A 22,024-nucleotide genomic window follows, 5' to 3' on the forward strand; every position below is an offset into this window, starting at 1 on the left:
CCAAAAACTCACAAGTTTAATGGATTTAAGAATTTTGAAGCTGCTCAAAGAAGGTCCTATGGTAAAATATAACTCGACCTGTCAAGATGTTTTTGATTGAAATACCTTTTGATTTCAGTAAATATGACCTCCTAATGCTGCAAATTCAACAAATGACCATGTTCAGTTAATTAGTTAATTATTTGAGTTGCATAATAATTTGGAACAGTAGATTTTGAGGTTTTTACTGTATTTATTTATTTATTTTCATATTTTCAATCACATCCATATTATCCTCTAACAGTTAAAGACTTGAAAATGATGCTGACTGTCATTTGAGTTGATCATTTAGAAAATCTTAGAAACGTGGTGCATGGCCTTTAATGTTTGGACTTTGAGGAGTAAAATAAACTTGGATTACGGGGCTTTTTTTCCGTCCGCACAGCTGGGTGCTGGACTGACGGTGGACTGCAGATGTTCCCTCCTCTACTGGCACAAAAACGTGCAACTGAATGTAAAACTGACATTGATCAGCCCATGTAGTGTATGAATGTGCCCCCCCCCCACACACACACACTGGCTCCGGTCCAGGCTGGATGTAAAAGACCAGAGCCGGTGTCTGAAAGTCCTTACACTTTGGCAGGTTGCTGTCGCTGCCACATGAAACTGTCCGGCGCGGGGCTGGAGTGTTGCTCACCCCATATGGCGCTCCTCTGTTCCTGCGCCCTGCCTAAATCCCCCCCCCCCCCCCCTCCCTCTCCACCCCCTCGCCTCTCCTCTCTATGGTTCCTACTTCAAGAGACCTACCCCCCTACCCGACCCACCACCACCACCACCTCCTCCTTTGCCCACTCTTCCCTCAGCCCACAGGGGAGGTGTTTGGGGAGGGGGGGTAAGCCTTGAAGCCCCCCCCTCCCCGTTCTGGCTCTTAACCCCTTAGAGCTGCTTAGCCCATTGTCACTCCAATCTGCTACTACTACCATCGAACCCCCCCCCGTCCCACCACCACCTCCCGCTCCTGCATGATCCGACTTTAAGGGCTGCAGACCGGAGCGCTGCAGAGTCAGGGCCCGGTGTGCTGGTCATGATGACGTCCCAGAATGCAAGTGGTGTTAGCGTGTTAGAGCTAACGGTTTTGTTTGATTCTAGATATGTAAAGTGTTTTTGCCTGTTTTGTTTTCTTGATTCAATGAGCTGGTTCAATCTCAGTCTCCTCCAGATTCACTTTACCTGGAGATGATCAGGACTTGGCTGGGGGCAGGTTCACGGATTGTGGAAGTTGGAGAGAGTCCAACTCTTTTCCAAGGGGTTTCAACTAGGGCTGCAACTAACGATTATTTTGGTAATCGATTACTCTACCGATTATTTTTTAACGATTAATCGATTAATTGCTTGGCTGTGAAAGGTTCATGGAAATTGTATTTTTTCCTTTTTTTTTATCACATAGAGCTAAAGTGTCGCCGCTTGAGGACATGTTGATGGAGTAAACTTAAAGTAAACGTATGTACAAGGCTATTTGTGCTAATTCTGCTTTCTGATTGGACGAGACACAGACAGATATTTATGAAATTTACAATGTACAAAACACTGCAGACCCTCACTTTAAAAACAAAGTAGGTTTTCATCCAAAATACATAATTTCTTAAAGTCTTTTTTGCTCTACTTTAGTCTGTGTTTACTAGAAAACGATTCATCGATTACTGAAATAGTTGACAACTATTTTAGTAATCGATTAGTTGCCGATTAATCGATTAGATGTTTCAGCCCTAGTTTCAACTATAAGAGCTGGGAACCCAAACAAATAGGACTCATTCAACCTTCGGATACCGTCGTCTCTTTCACAGTGTACTAGCACTACATTACAGTTCTGGGACACAGATGGGTCTTGATTGTGGAATCTAAAAGCTGCTGTATCGGTGCTGGTCATGTCATGTCTTTCAGCGGCTGAGTTATTCGGTATTCACTTACTAGACACTAATAACGCCATGATTCTGGTCACATTAGGCAGGCATGGATAGGGGTGGTACTTTAGCCATTCTTGGTTCACAATACCGGTACCTGAACTACTTTTTACAATACCTGCACTTTAATACTGAAAAAAAGACTTTGAATGCTCCATTGTACTGCCTCTGACTGTTTTATCCATTGGACGATTGCTTTAACTTTTTCTTTATTACAGATCCCCATTCGTTATTACTGCAGCAGTAACTAACACACATATATGTGTACAATGGGCTTAATTCTTCAGTTTAGTTTTTTTTCTTCTTCAGTATTTCACTGTCCTCGTCCTTGAAGAGCACCTGATGTTTTCCCTACATCCCACACAGATCCCATTGATGTTTTTTTAATATGAACCTTTACTATAATGTTTGTTATCTACAGAAAAAAAAGAAACACTACTACAACTACTACTACTACTACTACTGCTACCTGCTGTCGATATGTTTATGTTTTCAATACCAGTAGGTAACACTTTACATTACAGGCCGGTAAGTCCTTGGTACTTACAGAGGTAATTCTAGATACTTATCATGGTACTTACAGTGGTACTTACAGTGATACAGTGGTAATTCTAGGTACTTATGGTGGTACTTATGGTGGTACTTACAGTGATACTTACAATGGTACTTGAGGTGGTACTTACAGTGGTAAATTCTAGTAATAATAGTGGTACTTCTAGGTACTTCTAGTGGTACTTAAAGGGTATTATAGTGAGAATTACAAGTTATGTACTTCTAGATACATTGGTAACTCTTAGTAATGAAGGTTTTACTTCTTGTTTTCCCTCATGCTGATTTATGTTGTTTTATAGTCACACAATCCTAGAAATGACGTCTGTATGTAGAAGTACCACATTTATGAATTACTGCTGTAGTATCCTTGAATTACCAATAAGTACCGTAGATGTATCACTGTAACTACTAGAAACTATCAATTAAAGTACTAAAGTAAATAGAAGTACAACCTTCATTACTAAGAGCATTACCACTGTATCTCTTAGTAATGAGAGATACAGTGGCAACTCAGTGTCTCCCTAACCCTTAACCCTAATTACTAGTAATTACTACTGTAAGTACCATGGACTTACCGGCCCGTAATGTAAAGTGTTACCTACCTATTTTTCCCGGTGTCATACTAGTATCCCTTAACGGTACACAGTCAGGTTAAGATTTGTGATAAACTAACGTTTCCATCACTGCACAAGAATCTCCCTCCAGTCAGACCGAACGAAGAGGAGGAGCGAAAATGTGCGGCCCTGAACCTGCAGCCGCCCCGGCCTGCAGCCCCCTCTTCTCTTCATGTCCCATCGTTTCTCCTTTCTCTCTTCCTTTCCATCCTTTCATCCCCCCCCCCGGCCCCACATAATCAATCAGCCTATTAATTGCTAATTATTCAGTGAGAATGGAGAGAGCGAGGGAGAAAAGGAGTGCTCTTTTCCTCTTGTGTTGGGGCAAGTGAAGTGGCTTATTGGCCATTCACTTGGATTAAGAGCGTTTAAGATGGCTATCAGGAGGGTTTAGGGTCATGTGATGGGGAACACGAACCCGAGGCTGTGTACGAGTGAGAGGACTGATACTTCAATTATACCACCAAATACTTATTCAGCTACAACGACTGTTATTTTATTCATCTATTAGTTGTTGATTAATGATTATTCATAACTTTAGAATGATTTTATTCAGTAAACAGTTGTACTACTGTAGTACAAGTATACAAGTATGATGTTTCACTGATGATGTAATAGAACAAAATGTTTCCTTTATTGTTTTAGTCTAACTTGGACTTTTGTCTTTTTCTTTTTCCTTAGGAGCTGCTTCAGACCATACCCAAGTTCTGCTTCCCCTTTGACGTGGAAAGGTATGTGCATCCTCCCCTCTCTCCCTCACTTCCCCCTTTACCTCTCTCTCTCTCTCTCTCTGTTCCTTCTCTCTCTCTCCCCCCCTTTCCATATCTCTCCCCCTTTCCCTCTTCCCTCTCTCCCCCCTTTCCCTCCTCTATCTCCTCTTTCCCTATCTCTCCCGTTTTCCCTCTTGCCTCTCTCTCCTCTTTCCCTCTCTCTTCTCTGTCCCTGTTCCCTCTCTCCTCTTTCCCTCTCTCTCCCCTTTCCCTATCTCTCCTCTTTCCCTCTCCCCTCTTCCCTCTCTCTCCCCTTTCCCTCTCTCCCCTCATCCCTCTCTCTCCCCTTTCCCTATCTTTCCCCCTTTCCCCCTCCTCTCTCTCCTCTTTCCTTATCTCTCCCCTTTTCCCTCTCTCCTCTCTCTCCTCTTTCCCTATCTCTCTTTCTCTCTCTCCCCTCTTCCCTCTCTCTCCCCTTTCCCTATCTCTCTTTCTCTCTCTCTCCCCTTTCCCTATCTCTCTTTCTCTCTCTCCCCTTTCCCTCTCTCCTCTCTCTCCTCTTTCCCTATCTCCTCTCTTGCCCCTTTCCCTATCTCTCCCCTTTTTCCTCCTCTCTCTCCCCTCTTCCCTCTCTCTCCCCGTTCCCTATCTCCGCCTCTTTCCCTCTCTCCTCTCTCTCCTCTTTCCCTATCTCTCCCTCTTTCCCTCTCTCTCCCCTTTCCCTCTCTCTCTTCCTCTCTCTCTCCCTTTCCCTCTCTCTCTCGCCGCCTTCCCTCTGTTTGCAGAATGTGTTCAGTAAATAAGTAAGAAGTAAGCTGTAATTTAAAGGGACAGGCATTCGTTCACACATGATTAAACAGAAAGTATTGCCTTATTCCTAACACAGCTGCTCTTTAAAGGCTCTATACCTGATTCTTTCTTTTTCTAGTTGGGAAATGAACTGAGCGTGTCCTCCAGTACATTGTAAAATCAGAGACACACCACTGTAAATTCATAAGCTGGTTTATTAATTGTGAGCCTGTTGTTGTCGTTTACATCACGCGACTTGTAAACTCATCCCTGTGGACGAGCAGGATGCTAAAAATGTGGAAAGGAAAGTTAAAAAAAAAGCATTTCAAATGTCCACAAGCCCTCTTTGTTTGTCAGGTCCAGGGCCTTTCGTTCCAAAACACAGCAGACTTGTTGAGATGGAGGTTTGCCGTGTTTGTGAGCGGCCCGCTTGTTAGGAGCTTCATTTTGGGAGAGAATGGAGAGTTGTGCATATTCTTCCATAGACTGGCAGTAACAGGGCAGAGAAGAGGCGCCACTGAAGCTCAACTGCTGCCATCTAGTGACAAATATGAGAAGTGACTCACAGTGGGATTCCTTAAGCAGACAGGCTTTTGGATTCTTTGGATTTTAATTGACAATTTCAACCCATACTTATAATTTTACCAGTGATAATAAATTGTGAGATCATTCTTTTTTTTTTTTTAAGCATTTTTCTGTTTTTATTTTTGCCAAACGAATGAACTTAACAAATACCGTGCGTGCAATTTACTTGAAAATCCGATTGAATTAGCGCGACAGCTCTGGGTGCACAGGAGCGGGGTTTTGAAGTGCGACGGGGTCCGCGATGGCCCCGCTCTCCGCCCTCTGTAACGGCTTCCTCTCCGCAGGGCGTCCCAGAGTCAAGTGGGCCAGAACTTCACCTTCGTGCTCACGGACATCGACAGCAAGCAGCGCTTCGGCTTCTGCCGGCTCACCCAAGGGTGCCGCGTCTGCATCTGCCTGCTGAGGTAACACACACGCACGCACACACACACACTAGGGCTGCTCGATTATTGAAAAAATAATAATCACGATTATTTTTGTCATAATTGAAATCACGATTATTCAAGCGATTATTTGTTGCCTTTAAAAAAATCCAGCAAAAAAGTGAAAAAAATCCAGCAAAAAAATGACAAAAATCCATCAAAAAAGTGACAAAAATCCAGCAAAAAAATTACAAAAATCCATTAAAAAAAGACAAAAATCCATCAAAAAAAATTACAAAAATCCAGCAGAAGAAGACAAAAATCCAGCAAAAAAGTGACAAAAATCCAGCCAAAAAATGACAAAGTTTGCCTTGATTAAGGAGAGGTCCCTGTTTCACACCTGCCCCCTGCTGGCCAGCCCTCACACCTGCGCAAGCAAACTGAGCAGCGCGGCCTGATGACATCACCACACAGCGCCGTTTGTTTTTATGTCAGACAAAAGCATGAGCCGTGGCACGGGAAAGCGAAGGGAAAATAATAAAATAACGCAAGTCTGCTTTGCAAAAAAAAAAAAAAAAGACAAAAAATAAAATAATTATAATCGATTTTTTGCAATTATGCTAATTTTGTAATCGTTTACTGTTGTAATCGAAATCGTAGTCGAATTTCGATTAATTGCACAGCCCTAACACACACACACACACACACACACACACACGCACACACACACGAGTAAAAAAAAAAGTTTGCTTCACAGTTACTCGAGTAAATGTACCTGAGCAGATGTAAGTGTGAGAGTGGGCAACACAGCCTCTCCAGCTCTGCAGACGGAGACGCTTTCCTTTAACACACATTTATCTTAAGAATATCTGCACTCAAATCACAATAGATTTATTCAGTTTTTGGAAAATGCTAAACAAGAAAGCCGGCGTTGTTTGAATTTCCACGGTTCTTGTGCTTTTTAATAACGCTCCTCAACAGTAATCAGGTCGAGGGATTTCCAAAAGAACTCCCCGGTTTGTATTTACCGAGCTGAGCGTCTTTGGCCTTTTCCTTATTATGCATTCACGTCGGACCCCCTCCGCCGTTTCGGATTCGATTTGTTGCTGAAACAAAAGAAAAATTAATTTAGTCCAATCTCCTCCGATAGCGATTGTTCCGCACAGTGGCAGCGATCCTCCGTCTTCTCACCTGCCCACACAAACGCGCCTGTGATGTGCCTGTAATTATCCCAAAGTTTAGCGTCTTAGCGTTTTTTTTGATTCGGGTTTCGGTGGCACCTGAGACGAGGAAGCCGGGCCCTGCTAAATTTGATTTCGTTAATTTTTTTTTTCTTTTTTTGCATAATTGTGCTCAAACAAAAGGCGATTCTAGTGAAAATGGCGCGGTAATTGTGCGTTGACACCGTGTTTGTACAGAGTGTAATTATACTTTTTTTTTCATTCAGGGAGGAAAGCACCGGCGCTGTACGGAGAAGCTCAGCAGAGAGAGGCAAAGGGAGAGGAGAGGAAAGGAGAGAAGGAGAGAAGAGAGGGAAGGAGAGGAGAGAAGAGAGGGACAGGAGAGGAAAGGAGAGAAGAGAGAGGGAGAAGGAGTGAGGAGAGGGAGAAGGAGTGAGGAGAGGGAGAAGGAGGGAGGAGAGGGAGAAAGAGTGAGGAGAGGGAGAAGGAGTGAGGAGAGGGAGAAGGAGTGAGGAGAGGGAGAAGGAGTGAGGAGAGGGAGAAGGAGTGAGGAGAGGGAGAAGGAGTGAGGAGAGGGAGAAGGAGTGAGGAGTGGGAGTGAGGAGAGGGAGAGGACAGAGTGGGAGGAGATGGACACAGGAGGGAGAAGGAGAGGGGGAGAGAAAGGAAAAGAGGACTAAAGAATGTATTTTTCAGTTTGGTGACTGTGGTGGAAGTCAGCTCCACATCCCAATGTTCAGTTACACTGTATTTTACACCACCCTTGATACATTGTACCAATGTGGAATAATGTGTATTAGTACTTTGGAGGTACATAATGTAATATGACATAAGGTTAGGGTTAGATTTAGGGTCTTAATTATGTACCTTCAAAATACAAATACATATTATTCTGTGTGTATGTAGCCCATAGATACAGGTTATGACACATTACTGCATAGCACATCACGTTGTACTACATTTGGCCAGTGTAATGTATCAAGGTAGTGTAAAACAAAGCGTTACCCGATGTTTTTACTTTCACTAACACAGTCTAAGAGTTTTATTTAATTAGAGCAATTCCATGAATTGAAATTGGAGAACAATTGTGATTATTGCTTTAATCGATTACACCAATGAGAAGAAAAACAAATCAGTGCTCTGTTTCCAATGAAAAGAGTTTTGTCTTTAAGTTCTAATAATAATAGCACCGGCTCAACTACTTTTTGTGCATACGTTTCTCAAAAAAGCAAAACAAAATGGTTTCGAGGAAATCCAGCTGTAGCTTTGGCGCAAAGTGTTTGAAAGTTTGCAGATCTCACCAAAAGAAACACATATAATTCTGCACAAATATGTATTTGTGGCATTAAACCCCGTTGGATTCCTCTGGCCTGTACCTCTGTAATAACAGTCACTGTGTGTAACACACGCCCACACAAGCCCCGCCCCCTCATGAGCCTGCACTCACACTGTGGCTCTTCATCAGCGCTGCTCAAGCTTTATTTGTATATTTTAAACTACCATCAATCAATCATTGACACAAATGTTCAGGGACGCTCTCCCTTCAACCAAAAAATGATCAGTTTGCTTTGTCAAGAAGAACCTTTATTAAGTTGACGTATAATTATTATATTATTTATTATTATATATTATTTTTAATAATAATAAACAAATTAATTATTTCCACAAATGACTTTTCCTTTTACTCCAAGTCCAAACTCTCCACACTGAGCCGTTACTGGACCTCCCCTTTAAAACACACTTTAACCCGAGCTTTTGTTAATGTCATAGTCATCCAAAACTAAACAAAAGATTTTCAAGGACTTGCACTAAAAATAAATCAGACACAATCCCTGCTCCTGTTTTTGTTTTATAATTTCAACAACACTAACTTTTCCCTTTTTGAAGCACAGCGTCTGTCAGTCCACTGTGAGCCGGGCCACACACCTGACCACCAGTCCCTCTCTCTCTCTTTTATCCAACACTTCCAAATCTTGCGAATGGAAATACGCCAAGATTTATTTATTTTCTGCATTTATGGCATCAAAAGTATTGTTTCTGGGCATTGAGATGGCATTAAAAAACTTTACATTTGACTTGAACAATCCGTGCTCCCGAGGAAACAACTGCATTTTCAACTGTGGAAATTCATCCATTTTGAGCTTCGGCCGTGTTTGTGAAACGACGGCCTTCAGGGTCGACGTTTGTCCATTTCCACACAAAAATAACGGCTTGTTAACTTTACAGAGACTGCTTTTAGTTTTTAGCATTGGCTTAATAAAATATGTATTTGCATTTAAGCCAATTAGCATGTCTTTTGCCTTAGTGTTGATTTAATTCCTTTGAGCTAAACCTTCACCTCATGTGGCACTTTTCCCCGGGTCTGATGTTACTGTATGACGCTGATTAGACTCTCTTTTTTTTTAGCGTGAGCGTTTGTCATCTGATGGACACACACACACACACACACACACACACTCTCTCCGCCCGCCTCCGCTGGCCTTTTGTTCCTTTCCCCGCTCTCTCCCCTCCGCCGCGGATTCTCGCCGCTTCCTCCCGGGTTCCTCTTCGTTACCGCGGCAGAGAAAAACGCGACGCGGCGGCCGCTCCATAATTATGCATGAAGCTTCGGCGCCAATTAGCGAGCGCCTCCGCTGTCCCTCTCGCTCGGCCCGACAAGCTCATTCCTCTGACACGTGATGTATAAAGCCCATTATGGATTCTGACTGTTTAGCATGGCTCGCTTCACTTTTAATATCGTCCGCGGGAAAGTTCACGCTCAAATTCTCCACGCCGGGAAAATCCCTCATGTTATTTTTCCCCTCTTATTTTTACGTGTGGTTTCATTGTATTTGTATGTGTACAAATGTGTACAAATATGTCTGTAATAGGATTCATTTCATAAAGCTGTGCTACTAATCGAATGGACTACAAATTACACATCAGGTATTCACATTTTTTTTGGGCTCGAATCGTCTTTAGAAATGTTTTTTTCTATTTTTTAGGATTAAACTATTAACATTTGCACAGGCTTAGAAATGTAAGCTGCAAATTCTCTTTAGTTTTATTTAACAAGCTGCATTTTCAACCTGAGAGAACTTCATTTCAAAATCCCAACAAGTGTGTATTCAGAGGGAGCTGACTCTTCATTCACACTACAGGCAAAACTCATTTTTTTCAGTTTTCAGGTTTTGGGCCGAATTGGTCTCTGAACATACAAGCTTTCACCCGGAAACAGAAAATATGCCTAATCTTCACAATAACATGTTTAAATATTGCGCTGATTCAATGTTCCCCCATAGACTTATATGGGAGAATGCAATTTCAAGGGCCTTTTTCTCCGAACACATTTTTCTGTCATTGTGGCGACACTATGTCCACGTCAGTAGGATCTAAAGACTTCACATTTTCCAGCCTTGGACTGAACAATATTTGGAAGATTTTTTCAGAGGGATTTTTTATTATTTAATCCCTTAAGCCCCATTTATTGAGTTTTGAATGTCAAAAAATAAGGCGAAAATTACATTTTTACAAATTTTATTTTAAAACTAAACAAGAAATCCTAAATCCCCTGTGAAAACGTCTTGGTAACTCGTTTATCAATAAAATGAAACCATAAATTTGAATGTAGCTCTATCCATTATTCAGATTTCGTCGCCGAAAAGATGGGAAATTTGGGGCATTTTTAGGCATAAAACATCTTATATGAATAGATAAAATTACAGAAAACTTGCAATGCATTTTTTTCTCACATTTATGCCAGTGATCTACAGCAAAACTTTCAAATTGATGTCTGTTAATATACATTTTTTCCCTTTTCACCTGCAGTGTCTCGCCTTAAACTCTGAGCTTTAACTCAGACGTTATAGTTGAATTTGCAAGACAGAGATTTAAAGGTTTTTGCGTTTCTTTAATCAAAAACCTGGTCATTTGTCTCCTCCAAAGAAACGGCTCGTCATGACAATCCAACTCCGTAAACGGCGACGTCTTCTGCTTGTTTCTGCTGTCAATGCGCTGAATGTGAATGAAGACGTGGCTGTAAAAGGCCGGTCCGCATTTGGAGCGCGCTGGCCCGGGCGTCTGAGCTCAGATCGGGCTAATGAAAGCCGTTCGCGCGCTGGTGATAGTTGAAGAGCCGGGACCATAAAATTGTCACCTCGGCTCACGCCAGGAAGTGCCCAAAACGAGGCCGACGGCTCCGCGCTAACTGTGGGTCAACGCCGTAACCGAGACGAGCCTCTGTCCCCCCCTCTCCGTCCCCCCCTCCGTCCAGCCCTTCTCCTCTCATTGCTCCGTCGCTGAAGTCTTTCTTATCCCGATCTTTGAAGTCTAGCGTTCGTTCTTGGTTAGTGGACACTTAGTTGGTCGCCCGAGGACACTTCCTTCCCCGTGCTTAACCCCCTGACCCGCCAAAGTAAAGCGTCCATAAAAAAAAAACTCCACTTGGACGACTACAAAGTGCGCCGTACAGGTGTGCGCGTAAAAGAGATTTAGAGACATGTTGGAGTTTGGAGGAACTGACGAGATTAGGCCTAACGTGTGCTAAATTACAGTATGGGAAAGTTCGGCTTGTGTTTATTGTTGAGACGGCTGTTAAAGCCCTTTACCTTTCGCTCCATAGAGAACATACACACAATACTTTTAGTTTTGTCCTTGGGTGTGTGGTTAAAGCACACACTGAAGCCTTTTGGTGAAGGAGCAGCTCGTTGTTGATTCTCAGTGTTGTGATTTTGAGCTTAGTTTGTAAAAAGAAACACCGGCTTTTAATACAGACACAATTAGAGCATGGAAATGAAATCTTTTGTTTTGTCATTTTCTTTTTCAAAGTACAGGATGTCTCAGATACATCATTGTGCCATGAGTGGAATATTAGATCTGATATTCTCATTTGTCCCAAACTCCTGGAGTTCTTCTATGTCGCCTAAAACGAATCACACGAGAGTTTTGGTGATGATTTCCTTCCATTTCAGCCGTGTTTGTGTCCTGATTTATCCATTCCGATCAGTGTTAATTTCGTTGACTAAAATATTTAGTCATAATTTTAGTCAAAGTGATATTTTTGACGACTAAAATTGGACTAAAACTAAATTAAAAGTTTCTCATGAGACTAAAACTGTGACTAAAATGTCCAGATATTTTAGTCGACTAAAATGAGACTAAATAAAAATGAAAAGGAGAGACTAAAATCATCCAAACTTGTATTGAGCGTCTGAAAGAGCCTCATATCATGTAAATTCTCTGCCAAAGGATCAGCTCTGAGCTTTGTTCATGTGGAGCAGCTCCATGAAGCAGAGGAACAAGATTAAATATGATTAGAATGAATATTATCAATGCAAAGTCGACTAAATTAGTCTTAAATTTAGTCGACTGAATTGACATGCAATTTTAGTCGACTAAAACTGAAATTGAAAAGATTTTTTTGACTAAATCTCGGCTAAAATGACATTACTTAGTCAAAAGACTAAGACTATAACTAAATTAAAATATGTTGTCAAAATTAACACTGATTCCGATGTGCTGTGTGGTGAATGAGTTTGCTAATTGAACGTATCAGGCGGTGATAATGTTTTAAGGAGGGGGGGGGGGGGCTCGCCTGGCTGTGTGGATGACCCCCGCCCCGCGCTGGCTTGATGGATGGCTTTCTCTATCGGAGGATTTGCCAAAGCACAAACACGTCTGAGCAATGAGCTGTGAGAGGAGAGAGCGCAAACTTTCACTCCGGCTCAGAGAGAGGAGTCAGGGGGAAAGGCCACTCCAGTAAACGCTTCAGATACGCCCACAGTCGGCGCCGGCATCCGAGTGTGACGCCGACTCGGGCCGCGCTCTGTGGAAGCGGCTTCACAGTCAGCGTTTGGGTTTTGGGAATTCTTTTTTTCAAATCCACAGGGCACATATCCTTAGGAGCGGGAACATTTGGAATCTGATCTGAGAGACTATTCAAACAGTGGTGGACAGTGATACAGTGTTAGGAGGGTTTTTTTAGCCACGCACACGTTATTTTAATGCAGTTCCGGTCAAAGGTTTTGCTTATCGGCTACGGGGGCTTTTTTTCTTCTTCTATTTCAGCTCTGATTACGTTGTGTGATTCTCATTGAAGACATACAAACACATGGGATTATGTGGGTGAAATAACTCCACATATGTTTGATATTTTAAGTTCTTCCACATTGTCTCTCTTTATTCTTGCCGTTTTCTTCGTGAGCTTCATCAGGCCCTTGTCCCTGAAATGTTAACAGTCTGTGAATTTGTGTGATGACAGAAGTGGTCCAATGAAAACGTCCAAAGCAGAAATCCAAGCAAAGCTATTTGGAAGAATCTATTTCACCTTTTTTGTTGCTGTCAAAACATACGTTCATTCATAAATGAATGGCTTCAGTGAGAATCTAAATAGTCTTGATGTAAAAGGGAAAAAAATATTCTACGTTTGTGTATGTGTATTTGTATGTATACAGTATATGTGTGTGTGTGTGTGTGTAAATGTGTATGTATACAGTATGTGTGTGTGTGTGTGTGTGTGTGTGTGTGTGTGTGTGTGTGTGTGTACAATACATGTGTATGTATACAGTATGTGTGTAATATGTGTGTGGGTGTATATATGTATGTATGCAGTATGTGTGTCTGTGTGTTTGTATGTGTAGGTATAAAGTACGTGTGTGTGTGTGTGTGTGTGTGTGTGTGTGTGTGTGTGTGTATGTAGGTGTATGTATACTGTGTGTGTGTGTGCATGTGCAACTTTATATGTATAAAGTATGTGTGTGTATATATGTGTGTGTATACAGTATGTGTGTGTGTGTATATATGTGTGTGTGTGTGTGTGTGTGTGTGTGCACGTGCAACTTTATATGTATAAAGTATGTGTGTATATATGTGTGTGTGTATACTGTACGTGTATGTATACAGTATGTGTGTGTGTGTGTGTGTGTGTGTGTGTGTGCACGTGCAACTTTATATGTATAAAGTATGTGTGTATATATGTGTGTGTGTATACTGTACGTGTATGTATACAGTATGTGTGTGTGTGTGTGTGTGTGTGTGTGTGTGTGTGTGTGTGCACGTGCAACTTTATATGTATAAAGTATGTGTGTATATATGTGTGTGTGTATACTGTACGTGTATGTATACAGTATGTGTGTGTGTGTAAATACGTGTGTGTGTGTGTGTGTGTGTGTGTGTGTGCACGTGCAACTTTATATGTATAAAGTATGTGTGTGTATTTATGTGTACGTGTATGTATACAGTATGTGTGTGTGTGTGTATATGTGTGTGTGTGTGTGCACGTGCGTGCGTGTGTGTGTGTATATGTGTATGTATACAGTATGTGTGTGTATATATGTGCGTGTGTGTATGTGTATATGTGTGTGTGCGTGCGTGTGTGTGTGTGTGTGTGTATAATTGATAATCTAAAATGTCTCTTATTGTGTTGCTCATTGTGGATTGTGTAAAACAAATGCTTGTGCTCGTCCCTCAGTGTGTTTACCTGTACCTGCAGTGTGGGGAGTGCGGGGAGGGCGGGGCCTGTGTCCAGGGGCCGGACTGTGGAGAGTCAGTGGGACAGACCTCAGACCTCACAGGCCTGGCGTCTCTGTAACCTTTAACCCTTTCTGTGATGCACACTCCATCGTTAAACATTACATTAGATTAGCTGCAGTGTCCGGCCTGTTTCACTGTGTGTGACTCTGTTAGTGATGCACTTGTAACCCTGTGTGTAGGTGGTTGTCCCGGGACAGTTACTGTATCTCAACACAGCAGAAAGCCTTTAGTGAGAGACAGGGCCACTCCAAACCTCCTGACTGAAGCCGGACTTCTGATGGTTTTAGTGTTGACTCGTGTTGTTTGTCAGTTTGATTCGAGATCATTGAATTTGTGAATTTTTGAATAATAAAATAAAAACAAATAAATAATAATGAATAATAAAATGGTGTGCAGTGTTTAAGGAGAAGTGTGCCGTGTGCCCGGAGCAGAAACAGTGTCCTGTTAATGACTGAAACTGTAATACTTTTGTCAGTTCACAACATTGACCACTTAGTTACTGTGAAGTATTCACGTAAAAGGTAAAAAAGCGGAGTCCGTCACCCTCCTCTCCCTCCTCTCCCTCCTCTCCCTCCTCTCCCTCCTCTCCCTCCTCTCCCCCTCTGGTTCCTCCCTGGGCCTGTCAGCCCCCTCCTCTGACCTGGATGCACACGTCCGTCCGGACCCTCGCACTCGCTTACAGTTGATTGTCTCGAGCTAATGGTCAGTGCCTCCCTCCCTCCCTCTCTCCGATTGGTGCGCTCCGCTGCACTCGTCCACAGAGCCGCCCCCCGATTGGCCGCCCACACATTTGCTGATGATTTGATCCATTTGCATGATTGTTTTTGTGCTGTGCGTTAATTCCAGTCTACAGAGCAGTCACTGACCCATGGCCCGGTCTGACGCCGACTGCCAATAAGCTCATGAGAGAACAATATATGCTAATGTCTGAGCTTTGACTTTTATGGCCTTCTTAAACATGCTTAGTCTGCTCCACTTTTAGAGGAACCCGAAGAACACTCACCTGTAAGCAGCAGACCCCTCATGGATGATGCTGTGAACGCACTGATCCATGAGGGAAGTGACAGTGGCTCAGTGGTTAGAGCCATGTCCCACTGCAGAGTGTGAGTGTGAGTGATCCATGCAGGACACCTTAGTCTGACTCCAGCAGCTCCTGCAGACTGAGGAGCCACGTATACAAGCTCAGATAAGTATTAGAGTATGCATATATTGGAGCTGCTCGATTATTGAAAAAAATAATAATCACAATCATAATTGAAATCATGATTGTTCAAACGATTATTTGTTCCCTATAAAAAAAAGGTCTTTATTTTATTATTTATTATTATTATTATATTATTAATTAAAAAAAAACTATGCTGAATATTTTCTGTTTTCTGAACAGTCATAAAAGTACAAATGATTTCATTAAGGAGAGGTCTCTGTTTCACACCTGCCCCCTGCTGGCCAGCCCTCACACCTGCACAAGCAAACTGAGCAGCGCTGTTTGTTTTTATGTCAGGCAAAAGCATGAGCCGTGGCACGTGAAATACGAAGGGGAAATAATCCCAGCGCCGTGAAATATTCAAGTCTGCTTTGCAAAAAAAATAAAATAAAATTTGAATTATGCTAATTATGTAATTGTTTAGTGGAATAATCAAAATTATAGTCGAATTTCGATTAATTGCACAGCCCTAGCATATATATATATATGCTTGTGAAATAGATATTAGGGCTGGGAGAAATGATTGGCTCGCAAAACGTTTTGCTGCAATACCAAATAATAGTATCGCAATACTATTACGAATACTTGTGTTTGGAGGCATTTTTCATCCTGCACTCCTTTGTTTTTCACTTAGTTACTCAGAACTTTGTTATATTTTCTATTCATGCACTTTTCAATCTTCAATGAATGTCAAATGGCCTTGGCTTTGTAAACTTTAGACACATTTTGCAATTGAATCGATGTAAAAAGAATAAAATAACAACTGTTACAGTCTGATACAAGGGCAAAAATGCCGATGCTAAAATAAAATAAACATCTTTTTGTTATACAAGTCAGTCATATTCATTTTGTAAAAAATAAGGTAAAATTTGAAATATAAAATGGAATGGAATCGGGCTTGAGGGCCTCGTTACATCCCGATTCTTTTCTTACTCTATCGCAAAATGTATCAGAGAGTATTGTGATACGTATTGGATCGTGATGTGTAAACAAACTGTATATTGGAGCAATAATCCCAAGTTAAGAATATAATGTAATGAGTTTGGGGTAAGATAAGATATAAGATAAGATAAGATAAGATAAGATAAGATAGCCTTTATTGATCTCACAATGTAGAAATGCACTTGTTACATTCAGCTCTTACAAACAAATGTGCAAATAGAAAAATAAAAAAACAATGAAATAGTGTTGTGTTATCTTATATACAATGACTACCAAGGACTTTGCGGCGACAAAAAGTATAATCAGTGAATAATAAAGTAAACAGTCTGGAAGCAACAGGTATAGGTGAAAGTGTGAAATACAAGCTCATTCACTCTTGTAAAAAGTATGTTCCGATGGACTGAGGCAGCGACACTATCCCTGTCACGGGTTTGACTCCTCTGGGCCTCAGTCATGAACATCTTCTTCTTAAACTTCTTCAAATCCGTTGTTTTGAAGGCAGTGTCAGGAAACTGCAGAAGATTCACCACACGTTCTTAAGGAAAGTCCTTCACACGTGTGTTCTGAGTTTGGTGAATGCAGACTTGGAAGCGCGTGAGGACTAGTTAGCTTATGAAACCGCCTATCATTCACCATACAAGTGCCGTGAGGACATGAACGGCACAATTAATAACCAACAAAGCCCCGAAAGAAAACCGCCTCAGTCATCGGCTCCACGCGCTCAAAGACCCGCCTAAATCTTTGGGCACATGAATTTTCTCTTTGCAAAATGTTTTGTACATATAACCTGTACATCACAAAAGGCTTTTCCTCTCCAGGCGTGACACTCCAGCACCTCATTTGAAAGCTAAGATCTACAAAACTCATTTAAACAGATCTTTTTCCTTTTTCGGCTCTTTGAAAACGTTTTCACTGCTTTTTTCTCTTTTTTTTGTTACGTTTGCAACCTCGTTTTCACTTCATTTTTGCCTCTACTTTTTTCAAGAAGCTTCTAGTTTGGGGTAAAGCCAAACTGGAGAAAATGTGCTCAGTTCAAGTGGGGGTTAAGAGGTTAAATGCAAAGCTAAATTGCAGCGTAACTAAATATTGTTAAAAAGGTTGAAAGGCCTATGCAGACTATCATTAGATGATAAAAGACAAATTCTTCTTTAGGCTAATGACATGTTCTGATCCTCATGCAACGACATTGATGGTTTGTACATTTTATAGAACATAGCATTATAAATATACGGGGAGAGGCCAGATGCTAACAACATCTTTGGTCGTTTTGCGTGACTGAGGACACACAGTTCTTCTATACTGAGACATGTTCTTACCTGACCTTAGACGAGTTGATGTGTACCTGTCTGGTCTTTGTGCCTGTGGAAGAGCGTGGTAGCAAGGCCGTGGGAACCCAGGGTGCTGAGGGCGCTGCCGCACCCCCTGGTGGATAGTTTGTGAACTGCAGGCAATATTAACCCCTTAACTCCCACCTAAACCAAGCACATTTTCTCCAGCTTGACCCCAGTCCAAGAGCATCTGGAAAAAAAGGTGTGAAAATAGCAACAAAACTGAGACGAAAGCAAGGATGGAAATGTGAAAAAAGTGAGAAAACATTGACGAAAAAGTGACAAAAAATTTACAAAAAAGTGACGAAAAAGTGACAAAAAAGTGACAAAAAAGTGACAAAAAAGTGACAAAAAAGTCACGAAAATTTGACAAAAATGAGATGCCTGCCCAACAAAAAAGTGATGAAAAAAAGGAGGAAAAAGATCAATTTAGTTTTGTAGGTCTTTCAAATGAGGCGTTACACTGGCCTACAGGATTTGGGTAAAGCTGAACTGGAGAAAATGCTCTCGGTTCAGGCGGGAGTTAAGAGGTTAATAAATAGGATTTATGCACAGAAAAAGTATTCTGGGGGTAAAGTTTGTCCCTCAGCACCCCCTATCTAAAATATCTTCCCACGGCTCTGCGTGGTAGCTTCTAACTTCACCCCCGTTTGGGGCTATTGGAATACACTGGGAGAGGACAAATGCTAACAACATCCTTGGTCTTTTTGCATGGCTGAGCGTACACACAACGACCAGACAGGTACGTATCAACTCGTCTAAGCTCGGGCAAGAACATATCTCAGTATGGACAAACGCTGGCCTGTTCCTTTAAGAACAAATCTCTGTGTAAGACTGTGTGGTGAATGAGGTGACGTGAGAATACCTGAACTTGATCAAACGCTTCTGTAACGCTTCTTAAATATTGTCTCCTGCATTTGTGAGTCAGATCAATGAACGTTGACCGGTAATGGCGGTGATTGCGCTACTTTGAAATAGTTGGAGACTGATTATTCTTCTGCAACCCTTGTTTTAGCAAAAGCAAAACCTTTTCTAATTATCTGACTGTAACCTTTTGTGTTTCATATCTTTAGCCTCTTCTCTCATCAAAGCATTATTTCCATAACAACTTCACAGATTACCAACCTCGGACCCGCCTCACGTCCTCATTCTCAATTTAGCCACCGCTAATTGATTGCACATGTGGACGACTCTTAATACAAAGTGCCCGCAGCATTAAACACACTGATTCTGAATATTTCACATCCTATAGAATATCCATATTCATAATGCATGCTATACTGACACTTGATTGAGGCCTGGCGCGGTCAAATTCAGAATACGCAGCTCGGGCTTATTCATTTTTAACCCGGGCGCCTCTCCGCTAACGAAGCACTAATACATACATGTGTTTATTCCATGCTAATGCCCCTCATCTCGGCTCATTATTCATGCGGCCTTTTCAAAAAACCCAAACCCCAATAAAAATTCAATATCTCGCGCGACCCGCCGATGATTATTATTTGATTGCATAACATTAAACGCGAACACAGCCACAGCTTTTATGCCAAGTTGCCAAACGTTGGCCAGTGTCCACCGCGGCAAAAGGAGCCAAGAAAATGTCAGGATTCATAAAAGCGAGACGCCGTGCAGATGCTTCCGACGTGCGCTGGGGCAACGCAAAAAACAAAGTGGGTGAATGAATTGCTAATGGTGATGTTATTTTGACATGGCCTGACATAAGGAGAGGGCTGCTGGGTTCTTTGTTGTGCTGCTATATTGTCGTGATTTATCCTGCATATTCAGTCCATTAGAGTTCAATTCCGATGCTGTTAGTTGAAACAAGGAATCGATTGTTGAGATCGTTGAATCTATGTTAGGAATGGATGAATGGTTTCTGGTTTACACAGACTTAGGCTATATCCACACAAAGACAAAACGCTTATATTTTCAGAAACTTTATTTGTTAGCACGAAGCCAGCTTAGTAAATGTGTGCGTCCACATGGGTCGACTCAGTTCTGTGAAAACGGCACAATTCATCTTTAGGCCTGTGTGAGGCGCTGTGACGCTGACACAGATAATAGAACATGTAGAGTAAACTTTTGTGGAATGTAAAACACACACATTTGACCAGAGGGAAAGAAGAACACACACTAGAGATGCGCGGGTCGGCTTTTTTTCTGACCCGCACCAACCCGACCCGCTGTAATTTAAACCCGACCCGGAGAAAAGCTTCTCAGTTTGCCGACCTGACCCGACCGGACCCAACCGGCACACATTAAAAATCTACTGCATGAGTCACGCTGCAGCTGGATATCACTCAAACGGTCTTTTTGCGAGACTGAGCGCACGCACAACGACCAGAGAGGGACGTATCAACTCGTCTAAGCTGAGGAACCTTTGAAATCGCTGATGGACTTATCAGGAAACAAGGAGCAGAAATGATCATGAGGCTTTACTTCCACCACGTCATGGAAGACTCTTTCTGTCAAAGCAAATGGAGTTTGGACTGAAGTGGAGGAGCTTTACCTGACGCTAAGAAGGTGCCCTCCTCAGTTTAGTAAGATGCTGTGTCTTTGATTTTAGTTTTAGGTTTCTTCTTGTTGATGCATTACTATCATCACATGCGCGTGTCATTGTGTGCTCGGGCACGGCTATTGTGACACATTTGTAGCGGTTATCAAAGTCATACAGAAGCGATCGTCCAGGTGACATCTAAACATAACATGCTATGACACGTTCACCCCTAAAACTATACATTCAACTAAACACAGTCGACTTTTGTGGCATTTATGGATAAGAATGCACTGTATGTTGTAAGCGAACAATATAAGGACAAAGAAAAAAGTGCGCTTTGTAACCCAACCCACCCGCACCTGAAGTTTGCCATAATTTTGAGATACCTGACCGAATCCGTGGGGTTTCAGGTCGACCCGCGCATCTCTAACGCACACGATCATTAGTGCCATGGACAATGACAACGTTATATTATCCGTAACCTGCACACACAGCTTACAACCACAAACAAAACGCAAACAAATCCAATCAACTGAACACACCACGTTAGCTTACAGCACAATGGCCTCATCAAAAAGCAAACAGACACGATGGCACAGCGGCCACAAGCAGAAAAAAAAAAAACTTTCACTCACCGTCTGAAGTAACCGTTGTGTGCCTTCTGCTCAGCAAACTCGTTCACTATTGTGGTAAAATCATTTCCATCGCTCAGTTATTTTCAATGTAGAGTTATGCAAATCCGCACGACATCCTTCTGTCTTAAAGCACGCTCTGAAGGAGTTGGCTCGGGAAATGTACTGGTCAGCAGGGGGCGCTGTGCATGCTTACAGCCGGGGCATCATCAGTCACACTGGGAAAGTTAGCCTGGAAAAGTTCACTGGTTTCACGCAGAAAAACGAACTTCTGTTGTAGTATTCCATGTAGTAGTATTCCAGCATTAGCATTCGGCTCAAAGGGACTTCACGGCAGTTGGCTTGACAATAAGACGAGATTGTACTTTTAAGATGCTGCGGCGGCGAGGTCACACGCTGATGACGGGTCGCCCCAAGGATGGGTCAAACACAGCGTACAAACTTCAACCGTAACTGTTGTCAGGGTTCAAATTTCAATGTGTTCCTGCCTCGGGCTCATAGTTGGCTCAGACTCAAATCAGTGCTAGTAAATGGGGATATGGGGATTTTTTTACACATTTTTCGAGCATGCAGTGTTGTGAAAAATATACCTCTATTTCATTTCTTTCATTTTTGAGCAAATAAAAAAAATTAAAGGGGGGGTATTATGCCAAATTGACTTTTTCAAGCTTTACATCATATTATTATGTCATTCCCTCATTAAAAACATGCCTGAAGTGTTGCCTTGGCACATTTACGTATTTTTGAGTAATCTGTAAAAACTCTGATGGCGGCCATTTTAGGAATAGGTTTGCCTGAGTCCTCCTAGGAACGCCCCCACCTCCCGGAGACGCCTCCGAGCTTTCGTCACCAGCCGAGTAACCAACCACTGCTCCTCAGCAGAACCCCCTCCCCACTGATGCCACAGACAGCGTGTGGAGGGGGCGTGTCGGAAAGGGCCAGAGGTTCTTAAAGAGACAGAGGCCTATTTCAAGACATTCACTACAGCCATTTTGAGAGGGACATTTTATACAAGGCAGTTATTCTAATTTACCTAATTTACAGACCAACAGAAGGTTTGTCATCATTGTAGTGTGATATAGACTGGTGCTATGTGACTGAAAAAAGCAGAAAACCCCCTCTTTAAATAAGAAACTCCATTGATCATTTATGCAAAAGATAAAAGAATCAATGCAGAGC

General features: G+C 42.1%; 1 protein-coding gene and 1 pseudogene across 2 annotated transcripts in view; one reads left to right on the forward strand and one right to left on the reverse strand.

The window, feature by feature from the left end:
* The window catches only part of dennd1b (DENN/MADD domain containing 1B), a 318,027-nt gene that overhangs the window by 106,641 nt on the left and 189,362 nt on the right, over positions 1–22,024 (forward strand). Inside the window, exons 4-5 of the mRNA XM_079580929.1 lie at positions 3,788–3,837; positions 5,475–5,594. Coding sequence (XP_079437055.1) covers positions 3,788–3,837; positions 5,475–5,594 — 170 coding nt within the window. The remainder of the gene's footprint in view (positions 1–3,787; positions 3,838–5,474; positions 5,595–22,024) is intronic.
* LOC306981534 lies at positions 12,436–14,140 on the reverse strand (annotated as a pseudogene). The gene is made up of 2 exons: positions 13,543–14,140; positions 12,436–12,536 (listed from the first exon to the last, which is right to left on the reverse strand). The product of its transcript is annotated as an uncharacterized misc_RNA (transcript).

This window comes from Gobius niger (assembly GCF_951799975.1).
Source record: "Gobius niger genome assembly, chromosome: 22".
Classification (NCBI taxonomy): domain Eukaryota; kingdom Metazoa; phylum Chordata; class Actinopteri; order Gobiiformes; family Gobiidae; genus Gobius; species Gobius niger.